The sequence below is a fragment of the Anguilla anguilla genome, chromosome 10 (genome assembly GCF_013347855.1).
Source record: "Anguilla anguilla isolate fAngAng1 chromosome 10, fAngAng1.pri, whole genome shotgun sequence".
Taxonomy (NCBI): domain Eukaryota; kingdom Metazoa; phylum Chordata; class Actinopteri; order Anguilliformes; family Anguillidae; genus Anguilla; species Anguilla anguilla.
The window spans coordinates 31,485,702-31,503,203 of NC_049210.1; the positions used below are offsets into that span (position 1 = coordinate 31,485,702).

General features: G+C 37.4%; 1 protein-coding gene across 4 annotated transcripts in view; it reads left to right on the forward strand.

The window, feature by feature from the left end:
* Positions 1-3,379: 3,379 nt before the first annotated feature.
* Positions 3,380-17,502, forward strand: part of LOC118206603 (coiled-coil domain-containing protein 158-like) — a 49,144-nt gene continuing 35,021 nt past the window's right edge. For all 4 annotated transcript variants that reach the window (XR_004761210.1, XM_035379472.1, XM_035379474.1 and 1 more), the window contains exons 1-9: positions 3,380-3,915; positions 6,244-6,292; positions 9,165-9,310; positions 9,975-10,153; positions 10,378-10,487; positions 10,872-11,199; positions 11,933-12,009; positions 15,054-15,168; positions 17,191-17,310. Coding sequence is in view for 3 of the 4 variants with exons in the window: in XM_035379472.1 (XP_035235363.1) it covers positions 3,771-3,915; positions 6,244-6,292; positions 9,165-9,310; positions 9,975-10,153; positions 10,378-10,487; positions 10,872-11,199; positions 11,933-12,009; positions 15,054-15,168; positions 17,191-17,310 (1,269 nt within the window). In the remaining variant the exon portion in view is untranslated. The remainder of the gene's footprint in view (positions 3,916-6,243; positions 6,293-9,164; positions 9,311-9,974; positions 10,154-10,377; positions 10,488-10,871; positions 11,200-11,932; positions 12,010-15,053; positions 15,169-17,190; positions 17,311-17,502) is intronic.

The following is a 17,502-nucleotide window of genomic DNA, read 5'->3' on the forward strand; positions in this document are numbered from 1 at the left end:
TTCCGATTTTAAAATATCAAATACTGCTGTAGAATTATTTTTTTAATGCTGTGCAGTCTTCAGCAAACATGGTGCAGGTATACACGTATATTCAAGTATAGCTGTACTTGGGCTACCGAAAATGGATTGTGTAACCAGGTTTGGCTGCTAGGAATCCCAGAGGACTACCGCTTAGTTTTTATATCCACCCTTGACAACATATGGAATATGTAGAGACACTAATTCACCTAAAGTAGGTGGCCCTAAATGGTTTCAAATTGTAAGTATGTCTAAATGGCGAAACAGTCCAATTGGATTATTAGGTGTGTTCATTGAAATCATGCTAATTTGTTCTAGAAAAGCCTGAAAGAAAACTCCAGGCAGCAGCCAGCGCTCACTCCAGTCAGGGGGATGCACCAAATCTTTGTCTTATTTTTTATTTTTTGGAGCCAGACACTTCAAAAAAAATCTATGAACATTTGAATTACGTCGTTCTATTGCACGTAATACAGTATAGCCTAGCCTGCTGTACACGAGTGAGGTATACTTTTTTGTAGAGGGGCTGGACACAATGACGTATCGGTCTCACAATAATGTTAAGTGATTTTGAAAATCTAGAATAAAGCAATGTGTAAATTTGTGGAAGCCTGCAACAAAGTGAATGGTTAATGCTGTTAAATGGAAAATGGGTGGATAAATGGAATTGGCATAAAACACCTTACATTTTTCCCTTTGCATAAAAAGTTAGTCCAAAGTTTTTCCCTTGGATGTTTTAATGGATTATTCCCCTTATCTAAGGGAAAAATTGTACATTGCAGAAAACCCCTCAAATGTTTTCCTAATGTATGGTTATTTCTTAAGTGTTTTACTGTATGTCGGCGTATGGTAAAAACGGGTATCCCCAAGTAACCATGGAGATGATATGGATTTCCCTGAAGAGGCATTAAGATAAACAAATTCTTTAAAGTCTGTTTTAGTTACACATAACAGACAACATTTTGAAATGGAGAGTAAAAAACAAAATCCAAATTTGTCAGCGGAGGACAAAAAATATTAGAATTCTCCAAACAAAAGTAGCTTGTTAGACATGGTAGCTATACTTAGCTAGTCTAGCTATGTTTTGAAGTAACAGTAGATTAGACCAGCTATTTTGTTCATTTATGTTGGCTAACACAACATCTTATTTGTAGCAATCCGCTGTTAGACTAAAGCTATTTACAGAGACACTTAAAGTTAAATTGTAGAATCCGTAAATAACTACTGGGTTACTATCAGTGACACCAATAGATAACTTTGTATAATCTTGTTGCCCTGGCTTAAACATTCTGTACTGTGGATAAGAGTGTTGGCTATCGAAATTACAACAGGCCTACATAGTGGCGTTGTTAAATAGCTAGCTGAGTAATATACTCTTATTAATATACTGTTTAATATTACCATATAGAATATTTTCTTACTGTGGCTAGCTTCACAGAGCTCAAGCCTATTTGTAGTCTACATTTAAAAAAATATTTTTTAATGCTAATTCTTAGGGGGAGGGCTGCCTCCCACAAAATATGTCTCCCATTGGCAGCTTGGTTTAAGGGACCTTGAAGGGACTGTTTAAGTTTTTGAATGCAAATTTCCTCTTAAGGTGTTTTTTTGCAACTGGAAAATGATTTAAGGGAATACTTAAGGACAATACTTTAAAAATCCTTGAGAAAATACTTTTTAAATAAGCTGTGGTCTGCAACTCACTTAAAGTTAAGGTTACTTTAAGGGAAAAGTTAAGGGGAAATTTCCCTTAAGGTGTTTTATGCAACCGGCCACTGGTCCCGTGGTTATGCCCGCATTCTGCTGGAAAAAGTTGTTGGACTCTCTGGATTTTTGGAGTAGCACTTTGGCAGTCCAGCCCCTGGTCCATGTGGCACTGTAGGTGGAGGTGTAAGTCTCCCAACATTACAAAGGCTGCACAGGACACCAGGGACCCCAGGTTTTGCACCTGGAAACAAACATAATCAGAAGTGTAAGCGCGGATCATTGGACATAACCTACACACATCAGAACAACACTGCGACAACACAACTTATGTGTCACATTTACCTTATATAAAAAAGAGGTTCAACCACATAAATGTACTGTACAATTGCATACAAGGAACTAAGAGCCCACAATGGCCCTCTAATCTGTCTGCTCATTGGCTGCCTCGTTTATGTCATTTGCTCATTGGCTATGTTCTTTGTCATCTTCTCATTGGCTGTTTACAGTAGATTTGCTCATTAGATAACGTTTTTGTTTTTGAGTGATGAAAATCTTCAAATGCATACATGGATAGAAAAATTCCTCATCCTTACACCATGAGTATGATAGATGATTTCTTTTACTGCTAACAAGAGATAATCAGTTGAATGTTCACAGAGATATTTGACCTGTAAGAGCAACATAATTAAAAATATAATACCTTCAAGATACTGTAGGATGGGCTCACCTGAGTTCAGGGGCAGGGCACTACTTCAAAAGAGGAGAACCCCCTTGGGTGGAAAAAGGTCTTTCTTATGCTCAGGTGTGGGAGGTTTTAGGGTGTGGCTGTTGCTGTCCTGGACAATTCCAGTTTTTGCCAGAGAGGGTAGGCTTGAGTTTGGCTCCTTGCTCAGGGGTATGCTGTGGCCGCCAGCTCTGGGGGATCCCTTCATCCCAGCGACCCTCAGGCAGGACCTGAAATGCAGAATTCCTTAAAGTCAGCCTTTGCAAAGCAGCATCTATCAAATGTGCTCCATTCTTGTGCACGTACACTCATGTTCATGGTACATAAGGTTGGAAAATGGTTCCAATGGTTAATGTTCCACTCACATGAATTAGCCATACTTCCCGATACTAACGTGAGGTCTAAGCATGAAACTGTATTTCTGGTAATATTCACTCTTGTGCCACTCCCATCATTACGACAGATAAGTGATCTTTCATCCATTATTTATTCTACTACCATTCCATTGGTATCAATATGAGTACTACCCCACAAGCTATTGTGTGCATTGAAGTCACCACACCATATTTCAGTTGTTTCTATATTGTCTGCAATTGCATTAAGCATTTCATGAGTTAACTCTGACATGGGTTATAGAAGCTGATTAGTTTAATATCCCCTTCTGTCTTGCTTATTTAAAAGAATTTTACATTCTGTTTTTGTTGAGGTAGACAACTTTCTGTAGGCCAAACTATCCTGTACAAATGTTGCACATCCACCACCTTTGTGATCAATCATACCTCTCGCCTCTCCAGGTCCGATATGCTCTCTATGGTTTCCCTAAAAGAGGGCGTGAACAGTAAAGTATCCAGCTGTGAGGCCAGCAAAGTAAACATTTTAATTTGTTTTAAAGAAATAAAACTACAATTCCCATAATGCCCTAGTAACAACAAACGCGTCAGGCTCTTTTGAAAGCTGCAAGTTTTGGTAACGGCACAGGTGTTCTTAAATTCTCGCCGATGGTTATAAGATGAATACCGAAAAACTTGCAAATGGAGAATGGAAATCGAAATGGGTTAGCTGTCTAGTTTAAGCTGAGCTAATTCAAAATAAGGGCTGTTAGTTGCACAAAGGGTAGGCAATGTTTTTCAACAAGCGAAGCTAAGCGGTTGCCTTGGTAATGTAGCTATTGCACATGCTAGCTAGCGAACTCAGCTAGCTAGTTTGATAGGTAACTAACAAGCCGGTCAAACGTGTAGTGCGCACATTTTAGTGGCAGACGATATTTCAGCCTACACTATTTTGAAATATAATTTTGGATTTTAATTAGTTGCTGTAGCTCACCGGGATGTTACCGGTATATCAAAACACTAACAACAACGTTTCTAAATCGGATATCGTTTCGTTTGTATTACCAAACAATTACGATATGGCAGCACGGCCCGGTGCATCTGTGAGGGGAGCACTGGATGAAAACGCTTATGCAGTTGAACGTAAGTAAGGTTAACTGATGTTAACTTTGTGGGCTTGTTAAAATGCATAACGGAAGCGGTCAGTGCATAAACTTTTGCTGACATGGCTAAATCTTAAGCCGCAATATTAAAACACTGACATAAGCCAAGCTTTGCTATCTTGGCTAAGTAACTGTAACATTAGGCTGGTGATGAACTGTCGCACCAGCCACGAGATCTTGGCATTTTCACAGGGTAATTTAGGATAATTTCTTATTTTCAATCTTGACCTCTGAAAACTTTCTGGTATTTGACATAATGTTACCTTGAAGTAAGACTGTAATAACAGTATACAGTATATATTTGAGAATAAAAGAAATGATCATTAAGAAAACTGGGGACAATATGTCCACTTTCACTCCACTTTTGGGCTACCCACCTTTATTTTGAGACCTATATACACTGACCTTTGTAAGAGGTGAAAACAGTATGTGTGATCACAAAGACTTGCTCTACAACCTGGGTCATATTTGAAGACTTAATTCTTAGCATTGATTATTATGAATTATAATTAAACAATCCATCCCAAAAACTAATATATATATATATTTTGGTATATGTAGTCTGATGTGAATACATGCCAATTTACATAGTGGGATCACTTGTATTCTTTGTTTTACAGTGCAATTACAAGACTTAAAGGGGTAATAAACACTACAATACGTTTTTGAGTAATAAAGCCTTATCTCCATTTGATACATCTCATTTGACTTATTGTTAAAAAAATCAAAGCCCTGCCACTGCATTTTGTCCCAAAAAAAGAGCCATGCACTTCCACCCAAAGGTGAAAAGTTTTGTTTTGCCTGGCGCCCAGTCCACATCCGTGATGCAGAAGTGGGTAAAAAGCCTGCTTTTATGTAAATAAGTAAGCCCCACTCTTCTTGATTGATGATTAAGTATTATGTATTCAAACAGGTCTGACATCACTGCACAAATTACCCTGCTCATTTCAAATGATCTATGGTTGAGTGACAGCGTGGACAGTGATTTTTTTTTTTTTCCTTTTTAGATTATTTTGGCTAGAAATCCTTTAGATCATTCTTTTTCCATTCCGGTTCCTATTCAGAACAGTGGAAGACATGGGATTTATTTTTCATTTTATATATTTTTTAAATTTATTTTTATTTTAAAAATTATAATTTTTTTTTTTTTTTTGCAGGTGCGGAATTGTTTTCACCCTTGCATGCTCTGCCTTCATGCTCTGCCTTTATGCTCTGCCCCCCAAGTTATTCTCACACCGGGCATGTTCGTCACGTGGCTGTTATATTGCTGCTTGTTGCCGCTGCATTAGAGGGCAGTTTGACAGCCTCCTGCCGGAAGGGCCCGCGGGAGGTAAAATGAAAACTCCCCCCAGGTGCTATGCCACCTACCATCCGGGGCCGCCCCTAATTGAGTGTGCCCACTCTCAACCCCAGTTCGCAGCTTTTAAAATTGTTTAGTGGGCGGAAATTTTTCAAGGGGGATTTTCAATGCAAAGAAATGAGTCAAATATTCAACATGATTCAACATGTTGTAAAGCAAGTATTTGTGATTACAATGAAGTCAAGATATTGTTTTCAGCATTTACGCATGTCAAACTTGGTTATTATCTTAAAAGTATACCATTAATCATTACTCCAAGGTTGCATTATGGATGGAAATTAGTGAAAAGAGAATGATGGCTTGGCTTCAAATATAAATGTCAATTCTGAGTGAAAAATTTTAAAAAATTAGTCAGCGAGCAGCCGTACATACTCCAGTGCACTCTATCTTCAGTGACAAAAGTTGAAAAGCCTTCATTAATTAATTTCATCATTTCAAAGCGCCATTATGGCTGACAAATATCGGAAAGGTCCATTCTGATTTCTTATTCATTTACGTGTATAAAAGAAATAGTGTTACAGTGCTGACCTCTTTTTGTAAGCTAACCCGGATGTTTCTTCCGCCATGGGTTCCCTAGTCAGATTTCCGAAGCTTGTTTCCCATAGGAATGTCTTTCTCTGCCGAAACAACCATTGTAGTTTCAATATAGCAACTTGTTAGCAACTTAATTTATAAAAGCACATAACAGCTTTGAAATCCACGGTGGTGGTATTAATGGGTGTAATTTATCTCGTAGCGCAAAACGTGAAGCTTTCTTAGGCTTATGTTATTTTGGGCACCACCGACCTTATTTTGGGCAGAAAACAAAATTCCTGTAAGGAAAAATGCATTGGGAATCTGACGAGGGAACCCATGGTTAAAAAATGCAGACTTCCGGGTTTTAGGACTTCAAACTGTAACACTCTATTGGACAAAATTATATTGTCTGCTTGCTTTGTATTTTCACAGTTGGGTTTGATGCACCGCCTGAAAGAAGTTCAAATCTGGAGATGCTAAGGTATGATCCACTTCAAATCATGTTTACGATGATTACTATTAGAAAACGTTTTCCAGGGTGTTTAAAAAGACACAATTCAATCAAATAAATAAACAAATAATGAAATTAGAGATGCACAGATAAAATTTTAGCTGATACTGATAACCTATTACCGTTTTCATGACTTGGTTACTGGTAATTTATGTTAATTAATTTAAGCAGTCCTTAGACAGAGCAGAAATACCAGGTTATTGGTGCAGCTGACTCAGTATCAATGTATGTGTAAAGATGTCAAGCTGTAAAAAAAGGCAGGTTAAAATAACCCAGCTTTGACTCACCCTGACCTGGCCCAGTATTTCTTCTGTGTTAAAGTAAAGCCGGAGAAATACCATGTAAACATTCCATCAGTTGTCACTTGTCTGCATGAGTTACTTTGTGTCAACAGTTTCAATAGAAACAGATAGACTACATTTTATTTTATAGTCTAACAAATAGACTATAAAAAGTAATATAAAATCTGTGGTGTGAGGGACAGATTAAAAAGGGAACAAACAAAACAATGGCCACTGGAGGGAATAGAGGAAATAAGTGGATGGAAGTGGAAATTAGAGAATTATTCATTATAAGATGGGAAAGGGAAATTATTAAACAAATTGATTATATTGTCTGTGACTGAAAGCTCAGGGAATAAGGTAAGAAAACGGCAAGTTACCTCAAAAATAAAAATTATGAAGAGGACGTAGGCCTATCTTAAGTAATTGAATATTGGATAATTATGGAATCAATATTGGTTCTTCTGAGCAGCGTAAAGAGCAAATACCGGGTTAAAGGTGATAAAAGCGTCAGTGTAAATTGGTCATCGTTTCATTTCAGTCGTCATTAATATGTATACGTTTTACGTTAATATATTTTACATCAAAGATATACTACAGTGTATGTAGGATTTCACAGCCCTTCTAGACTGTTTGTAATCAAACAAGTCTCCTCACCCACACCTCCATTGAGGACACACCCTTGAGCGTTACAAACAAAATGTGAAGCAAAGAGGTTGAGGTGGTTCCATATAGATGGTAACAGTAAGTAGGCAGTGTTACAACAAGCTTTACACTGAGTGCACCCCTTAGCGTGTGGCAAAATTGTATGGTAGATACTTTGTAGTGATGTTGCAGCTATTTTGTGTTTTTCCTCCTTCGGTATTTAGCTATTCCGGACATTTAGAAAGAATTGGGATGTAATCTTATTATGTGTGTAATAAGTAACAATAGCCGGCCATAGGTCTATCATTAGCTAGCTAATACACTTGTAAAGTAAATTAATTATCTGTAGCCTATCCAAATATTAGCTTCTTTATTTTCTCAAATGAACATAATATGTTAATGGACGTTATGCTCTTAGCACCGTCCATAGATCCTTTGGAATAAATACATTTGGTCCACACATTCTGAAACACAAAGTCCCCATCATTTTAAAACTGTACAATACTTTCGTCTTCAATAAAAACCATCTTTAGTCTGACTATTAGGCTATGGCATTCTGATGCAGGTAGTGGGCACCGTCTGCTTGCACCTTTCTAGCTAGCACCTTTCAGCTAGCCTCACAGTTTCTTCAGGAACTGTACTTACTGGTCTGGTTTTACCAAACTTGGCAAAATGATAAATCCTTGTGCAGTTCGGCAAATGTGCAAGTTTGAGACACATCGGCCTCATGGTGCCACTGTAACACTCTGTTGAACCAAAATGATCATATCTCATACTGTGTTTGACCTTTACATTATGCATTCATCTTGTTTAAATCACCGTGGTCTAAAATGAAAACTGTAGAAAATTGTAGGCTAGTTTATCTTAACATGCTTGCTCTGTCTTAATATAATTTTAAAGTGAAGGAGTTTAAAAATGTGTACAATGTATTTTGGTTTTATTACGAATGGAAAAGGGCAAGCCTCAAAACACCAGAAATTTTAAGGATCAACACTGTGCCATTTTTTAGGTCATGCTGTAAATATGTTTATAGTTTTCTACATTCCATTTAAAATCACCTAGAATTTATTTTGATTCAATTTAAAATGCTTAAACATTCAAAGGTGCAATGTTTGTGATTGTGTTAAAACTTAACTGTTTATTTCTAGCCTACGTTTTGGAGGCCTATGTATTAGACTAGATGCTCTCACAACTTTATTATTCACTTTGCTGCTTGTTTTGTGCAGTTATTGTTTAATGGGTCTATTTGTTTTATCAACTGCTGTTCTATTGATTGGTTAATAATGTTTAAAAGTTTTCCCAATTTTCTGAATAAAAGCATTGATTTTAATTTTGCAGGCAATGTTTTTATGAAACCAAAGCTGTGCTTATGTATGCGTTAGGTCAAAGTTTATTGTTAGTATTTGATAACAGTCCAATAATAGTATAATTAATAATGGTTTGGTTTCTTTTAATGAAATATAGGTATTTTAATTGGCCTTTAAATTGTTCACTGCCATGGCCTTGTACAAGGTGATGCACTAGAGAAATAATTATGGGTTGCCATTTCAGCTTCATCTGACCGATACAGGTTAAGAAAATTTGCATTAACATCTGCTTATACCACTGTAGCTGCTGGTATATTGTGCATCCCTGTGAAATTGTAATAAGCAGGATTGTTTTTAGAGCAGATACTTTGGTTCCATATCTAATTGAACAATGAAAGTAAAGCATAAGAATTTCAAAAATGACCTAGCAAGGGTTTCGAACTGGCAAGTGAGAAGCTTGAATGCATGTGTTCTGGTTTCATGCTGTGGAGAAGTCAAATATCTCATAACGTGATCTTCTGCTTAAGTGTGTGCAGTACACCACTGTAAAATGTGATTGATTTATATAATTATTATTCCGGATATTAATGTGGTAAATGATCTGCTCAGTGAGGAGCTGGAACGGCAGACGAGAGAGACGCAGAAGTTACAAGAGCAGGTAGAACATGCAACCAAACGTACCATGGAGAGGATGGGTCGTACCCTTGGAGGCGTCACACCCCACGTGCCCAAAACTGCCAAGCTTCACTCCATGGGTGAGGGCACAACTTACACGGACATATATCTTCTGTTATCTGATGTGGAACAAACACTTGTCCAGTGCTGATACTTGAGGGTTGAATTTGGGATAATATATTGCACATTGGAATAGAAATTTGTAAGTAGGAATGTAACAATGTCACAAACATGCAGTGCATCAGTCATTTATGGCAAGCTCAGTTAAATAAAAATTTCCTGGTCCTTGATTTATAAGTCTTTGCTCTCCCCAGTTCATACCAACCAGAAACAAAGTTTTGTTAAAGAATGTGGATGTGACTGACAATAAGTTGTGTTCATCTGGTAAATCACCATATGGAAATCCTTGTTTCGGTTAAAGAATGTATGTATATTACAACTCGGCCCTGGTGGTGCAATTCTTTTCAGTCGTATGCCTAGTTAATTTTGATTATGAACCTCTAAAAGGGACACGCCCTCTCGATTAGTTCATTTTATGTTTTAGAACTGTATGTGGTAGGGGAAAAATATGGGTGTAGAAGAAATATAGCACAAAGTTATCTTGAATGTTTGATGCAAGAATTACTGGCATTAAAGGCATTAAATCAGGAATATATCATAAACATGTTTACACTAAAGTAGACTGGGCTGAGATTTAGGAGCTTTGACCTGAGATGGAACTGACTGTATCACCCTGTCTCACAGGTGTCCTGCCGGAGGTCAGTGTTCCAGAAGTGCACGTGTCTGGTCAGGACTTCAGGGTCCAGCCGGACATGTATGACCATGACCTAGGTCTGCTGAAGCACAATATGAAACACTCAGGGAAGGATGTGGCACACGAGTACTCCCAGCAGGTCTCAGAGCTACAGCAACACCTGAATACGGTCAGTCAGACCAAGGCTTTCTGCTCTTGCTTGTGAACACAGGCTATTATGATTGGGGAAAAAAAGTTTTTCATTCATGAATATGTATCCTTGAGAGCACAACACCTGAATGCTTTTCATTCAGTTGTGTGTTGTAACAATGTCTATCACTGTAGTTTGGTAAAATGTAAGTATATTGATGTTCACAAAGACTATTTTCTGGAATCTGAGTAAATGTTTTGCAGACGCATGCCCTTCACGAGCAGCAAAATCTTCACCTTCGTCAAAGCATAATGAAGCTGCAGACAAAGCTACAGGAGAGTCAGTTGGAGATGGATGCCCTTTTGGAGCAGAGGTGAATATGTTCAAACCCTTTTTTTGGTTTGTCCTGAGTATCCCACATTATTGTTACGCTACAATCACTTGGCAGACATCATCGATAATGAATAACTTCAGTATTGCTCTGAGTAATACAAAAATGGGTATCACCAAGAAGGCACATTTGCTAATTTAAAGTTGGAATTAAAAAATGCTCTGGGAGTGGTCCAAATTTATATTAATAACATTTACAGTTATCTTTATAATGTGAACATATTCATTCTGTTTGCTTTTTATTTCTTTTATTTCTTATCTTGTTAGTTATGATTGTCATTCTAATTGTGAATAGCACCATTAGTGTTGAAAATACAGGTCTTGGGAAAATGTTAGTTTGAAATCATTCTGCTTGTTTTGACTGCAGAGTGAAGGAGTCCCATAGGCAGGCAGACCTGGTGGGAAAACTGCAAGGAACAATCAGGGAGCTACAGGGCAGTAAGCAGGTTGCGGACCATATGCTGCTGGAGGCTGAAAACCAGGTTGAGTTGCTCTGCAGGAAGCAGGAGGCCTTGGACCAGACTCTACAGGAAGTGGGCTCCGCTCTGCTGGACTACGAGAAGCGAGTTGCCAAGAGAACGTATATGGACAAGGTTTCTGCCAGCCCAGGCCACCATTCCCTGGGCAAAATGGTAGGGACGGTGCTGCAGGACCTTGTGATGGAGAATGCAAGTCTGAAGGAGAAACTCCTGCCAGTAAGATGTTTGCCAAAGTTTCAGGATCTTATTAATTTTTTTCTTTTTGTCAGCTATCTGGTTGACACATCTCTAAGGGAACAGAACTAGATAAGAGGCAATGCAGTGTTATCCATTCAGAACTGTGAAGAAAAATTAAGGTCACAGACAGAGAGCAGGCGCAAACCAAATAATTATTTACTACTCCAGTATTAAGAGGGTAATCAAGAAACTCACGCGAGTAATATTTTTGAGAAAAATGGGACTTTAATAGTGTGAATAGATATTTCTTTATATTCATACACGTACATTATTGGACTGCCATTGCTGTTTATTAAATCAATCATTTAATGTGATCATGTTCATTCTGATTTTATGATTAGCAGTTCACAATCTTTGGAAAAACATTTACGTCTGCCACATGATTGTAATGTAAAAGTTTTATTTTGCTTGGTTGTTTGGAGAAGAATCTGTATCTTGCTGAATTATAATAGTTCAGCGAAGACATTTTTGTAGTTTTTTGTTGCCAACAAATTTGACTTGTTCATGCACATTTTTTATTCTTTTCTGGAGTGCTTCTTCAAATTTTAGATCCTACCAGTCATTCATCTTACCAGGTAGTTGCTTGAGAAGCCACATGCAAGTTCATTAAACTGTTATCATCACTGTTTTCTGTTTAAAATGCATGTAGTTATTTCCTCAGGGAAATGAGTAGTCAATAGGTGGTCTGACATGATTACCCTTTGTATGCCAGATTGAGGAACAGCTGGGGGTTCTACAGTTGGAATTCCAAGAAAGAAATGTATTCATGATGAAGGAGCAAACTGAAAGGTAATTTCCTGTAGAATAATAGTTTTATTTGTTGTTGTGAGTGGCATCTGTACAAGTTCTGTGCAATTTTGATCAAGCAACATTGGGCCTCATTTACAAAACTTTTCTTAAATTCTTCTTTTGTTTAAGTTTCCTATGAAAAACCAACATGTTATTTATGAAACACGCTTAGAATTTTGATTTTGTACTTATCCCAGGTGTACCAGATTCTGAATTCCAATTATTCATAAACTGGATGTGTGTGCCTGTTCATGTTGATTAGCGTAAGAAAAACCGAAGCAATCCCATGAAAGACATGGCGACTTAAGGGTACTCTGCGAACCTCAGTTATTCATCGCAGAAGTATCTGTATGCCTAGTCACTCTCTCTCCAAGGCATGATTAGCCAAGTAATAAAAGCAGCAAATACTGTACCCCATTGCTAAGTGCAGGGTTTCACCTCCTACTTGTAGGTTTTTGTGTGTCATTATCAAGGCTGGGTGTTTGACACAGAAAATATTGGCGAAAGTCACAGAGCAGTCACGGCAGGTTTGTTGGTGGAGAGCTGAAAATAAGCAGTAGAGATCAGAGTGTTTTAAAATGATTCATTTATTAAGTTAATAGACCTTGTGCCACAGTGGAGAATGTATGAAATAACATGCCACTGTAGCAACAAGTGCTTGATGTTTAAAAGATAATCAACTGTCAGTCGCTGCTAGGAACAAATAATAGGCTGGTGTTTGATGTTTAATCGCTTTGGTCTGTCATGGATAGAAAGCTTTTTTGCTTTTAACAGAACATTGTTGGAAACAGTGTGCTCAAATTGCATTACTAAAATAATAAAACATGCTTACCGTGTGTCCATTATTATTTATTTAAAGTTTATTTTGGTACAAACCCTGGGCATCAGTACAGGGACCATCAAACTTCTCATTGTTACAACTGGCAAGGATGGGAATCTTGATCGCAGCGCATTCCAGAATTTGTATTTTCGCACTTTGTTTCTCACAGTATATGTTAATATTGTTAAAAGGCTGAGGCAGGGTTTCCATTGATTGATTGTAATGATTTAGAGTGCCATGTTAACATCAATCCCCCAAAATCAAACACATTTTAATGTGATTACTGACAACACTCAATACAAAAATCTTGCCACTACAATTCATTGGACATGCAAACCTGGCATCTATAAAACTATATGGAATGTGTATCATTTGAAGTTTGGGGAAAAAGCCCATCTAATCTCACGCACCTCATCCCTCTGGCTGTTTCGGGTACCCAGTGTAGCAGTGAGGAAAAATATAAAGTTTTAGCATGTAGCTACCTTAACTTCTCAAGCAGATGAAGCAAAGATATGTGATGCTGTTATGTTTTTAAGGAGTAATTGTATATTTTCAGCCTATCTCCACCTACTGCTCTATTTTAAAAAATGCTTCTTGGGGTGGATGGATAAATTATTCTCTATGCAAATGAATTTGCCAGTGTAGCTGTGCCTGGGTAATGAAACTTGGATCAAACTGTCAAACTTGGTGCTGCAGATGAAATATGAATCAAGATTCAGCAATTATATGGCCTATTTCTCACCTCACCTCACTTTCGAAAACATATTTTAGCGGACTGTTTTGGTGGTGGTGAGAGTTTATGAACAGGCTGCCGTGTTTCTCCAGTTTGAAAATGTTGGGCCGAAACCAGTCTTGCCAATTAGGTGCTGGCAGTAGTGTTCCATCGTATTAAAAAGTAAACCGACAAATTTGTGGGCGGTAACAATTTTTTGGCTGGGTATCTTGAGCGACATTTACACCACCTTCCCACATCCTCATAAGGTTTACTCCAGAATTGATTTATTCTTGCTCTCAAAGTCACCCAAAGTCCATGCTTCCCTCTACTTTGTCCTGTTCTATTAGCAATTATTTCAGACCATGCCATTGTCACGTTGGATGTGTTGCCATATTATGATAACTTTCGGATTCCTGGATGGAGGTTAAATTCTTCACTATTACAAGAATGACTCAGAACACAGATTAAGGAATATATAGAGAATAATATGCCAACAGGACCATCAAATTTATATTGTGTGTGACACAGTGAAGGCCGACACCGTTCAAGTATTGTTTGTTCAGAACGACCTGCCCTTCAGTTCGGAATGTGTTTCAAGGCCGATGACCATGTCTGCAATTAATGGATGATTTTAATGGACACGTCCAATATGGGTCATTTTGGTTGGCTCACCTTTCAGCCATTTTTTGATGTATCAACTATTGCTTTGCAATTTAGTTAGGGACTAATACAATGATGGTTCGCACCAAATCTGACATTGACCAGATGAATGGTTCATGAAAAGAAGATTTTTTAAATTCTATCCAAAAAATTAATAATAGCACATTTTATTGGCCCAATATTATTTTCTCCTTTTGAACGGGGGCTTAATAGTCTTGGTTGCATGTCTCTATGGCAATTGGTTCAAAAGTTCTAACTTTTCAAAGTTGGACTTTTTGAATGTGCTCTATACCGCCACCACCAGGTCAACAGCTGCTGTTTTGTAATAGATTGCAATTTCACACATCCCTAACATGCCTGCCAAGTTTCAAGAGTTTTCACCATACCGTCAGGAAGGTATGTGTTTTCCTGCATGCTTTGCTGCTTGGACCCCTAAACCGTTTTTGTAATGGTACAATATTAATTTGTAAAATTAGTTTTTACTGAGAAACATTTGCACATCTACGATAAAGTATGTAATTCATCTACATATTTTAGTTCCAACAGCACCATATGTAAGGTAAGAATGTTTCTTCACAGTTTTTATATTTATATTATTTATATAGTCATTATATTGCACAAACGGGCTTCATTTAAATGTTTAGCTTGTCAGGTTTTGTATGTCTATTACTGAGGTGTGCATTTTCTTTTGTTGAATGAAACCTCTCCTTAACAGCCATGTCCAGGAGGTGGCATTACTGACAGAAATCGGAGTATGCTTGCCCAGGCAAAGCAGTTACAAAATATAATTTGAAGATCCCAGTGAGCATGACAGCTTTGATGAATATGTTTTGCTTTTTGTTTTTTCAGAAAAGAAGCTGAAAGACAGGCATCTACGTACCATAGTCAGAAGACTGAACTAGAATCATCTGTTTCCATCTTGCGCTCTGAGCTTTTGGAGGCTCAGCAGACACAGAGAGAAAAGGTGATATATCTATCCTTCTGAATAAGAAACAAGTGATTCTGTCTGCCAGTACCAGTCATCATGAATTCATCAGCCATGTCCTTATGTGGACCTGGCTTGGTTGTTTACTGTTCAGTACATAAAGGTGCTGCATTGCAGTTTCATGTGTGCACTAGAGATTAAGCATGTTGCATGTTGGCTTTTCAAGACCTTCAAGAAAATGAGTTTGTCTCAACATTGCCATGTTGCAGAAAGAGTTTACTACTCCTTTCTGTTTATAAGGAGTATGAAGCTCTACAATAATGTATGAATGTTGGTGTCATGCTATAAGGTCACTCTCTGACCTGTGCTTCTTGGACATACTGATTTGCTGGAGGACTTTGAAGCTCCACTGACCTGGACAGATGAGATTTTTAACTGATGAAGTGACTCTCTGTGGGCTGAGACTGCACAGTTTGACTGGCTTAAGAAACACTTATTTTTGGAAGAAGTTATTTTGGCAGTTTTGGAAGGGTTTAAGTCTATTCCTGTTTAAAATGGAGACTTAATCCATTTGAACTCTTTTTTTTTTGAAGGAGTTTTGTGTTTTTTTTATTGACCTGACCAGCAGAAGCATTGATTGTAGGATTTTGAGTTGAAGGTGTGGTGATAGTTGATGGTTGTGAGTTGAGCATGTAGATGGTTGTTTAGTGGCTAGAAACAATGAGATCTGGTGAGTGATGTGCTGTGCATCATACGGGGTTGGATGTAAATGATTGGACTAGAAATTTGCATTGTATTAGAATTGGAAATTCCATGTCCACTCTTATTAATGGTCACTCACTGTTATTGACAACAATTGTTAGATGAGTTGTTAGTGTGTACCATGGTTATGAAAATTTAGAATTTTTCATTGGTTTTTATTTTTTATTCACTTTCCAATTTTTTCAATTTTGATTTCAGTTTAGTTTTAGTTAATATTAAGTTGTTTTTGCTAGTGTTAGTTTAGCTCTCATTTTATGGAAATGCTTAATTTTAGTTTAGTTTGAATTCAATTAAATTTTTTTTGGGTGGGTATCCTATTTGTTAGGGGCAAAGTTTTAGAGGTTTAGAACAGATGTTGTGTACATGATTATGAATGGGCAGGGTTAACCAACTAGTCGTTTAAACATTTAGAAATGAGCTAAATGGTGTCAAATACAGTATTCTAGTCATTAAAACTAAAATCATTTCATATTTAAGTAATACTTGGATAAGGTTCAGTAGCCTCATTATGAAATAAAAAACACTGGACAGTATAACATCTCTCAGGTATTGTTGTCTCATGTTATTGTTTCAGCTTAAATATTGGCTTTTTTTGTAACATTTTTAAATAGCAAAAAATGTCTCAATCCACGCTTTTATAAATAATGTTTGTGATAATAAGCAATGAAACTTATCTCGGCAATCTCGTATATGGCGACGTGCCCTGGCTGGCATTTGCTCATTCGCCAATGCGTGAGCACGAGGTGCCCATGGTTAGACTGACTTGTTTGTCTATGGAATATTTTCTCTGTGACACCACTTGTGTGAAGTAGTGTTCAACAGAAAAGAGGGGGGAAATTATCAGCTCCCTCTCCCTTACCTGGAGCATAAATTATCAAAAAGATGAAAACTAAAAACGCTGCATGTGTTTTTTAAATTTAAAAAAAAAAAGTTTTTTTAAGAGTAGGTTACATTTTTGCTTTTTCAAAAACTCGTTTTTATTTTTATTTCAGTGTACTGTAATATTTTTTCACCCATGGTTTTTATTTTAGTTTTAGTTTCCGATCATAACCTTGGTGTATTGTACTAGCCTGACAAATATTTTCACACTATTCAAGCATGCCAAAATATTCAGTTAATTTAGCTATCACACTAATTCATAAAAATTGGAACATAATTGGAATATAAGACCACATAAATGCATAATTATGAAAATTGGCCATTTAGCCATCTAAGCTCATCTACGTACCTATAGTCTAGAAGCTTGCACTGGTAGAGTACTGGTTGGAGATTGAGGGAATGTGCTGTGTCTATTGTCAGGTGACAGCTGTGGAAAAGCAACTTTCTCAGGCTGTGTCCAACATGGAGGAGGCCGAAAAACAGAAGGAACTTTACAGGCAGCAGGTCAAGGACATGGAATCTCGTGTCAGCCAGCTCACGGTATTGTGCAGCCTCTTCTCACCATCTACAGATCACTTACCTACTGTTCAAAATAAGCTACAGAAAAAAAAAAAAAAAAATTTACAATATTGCTTGTCCTGACAGTTATGTGCCAACGAATGTTAACTCCAAAGTAGTTACCTAGATTAGAGTTTGTCCAAAGTAGTTTCCTAGCTTAGCTGAAGTTTGCTG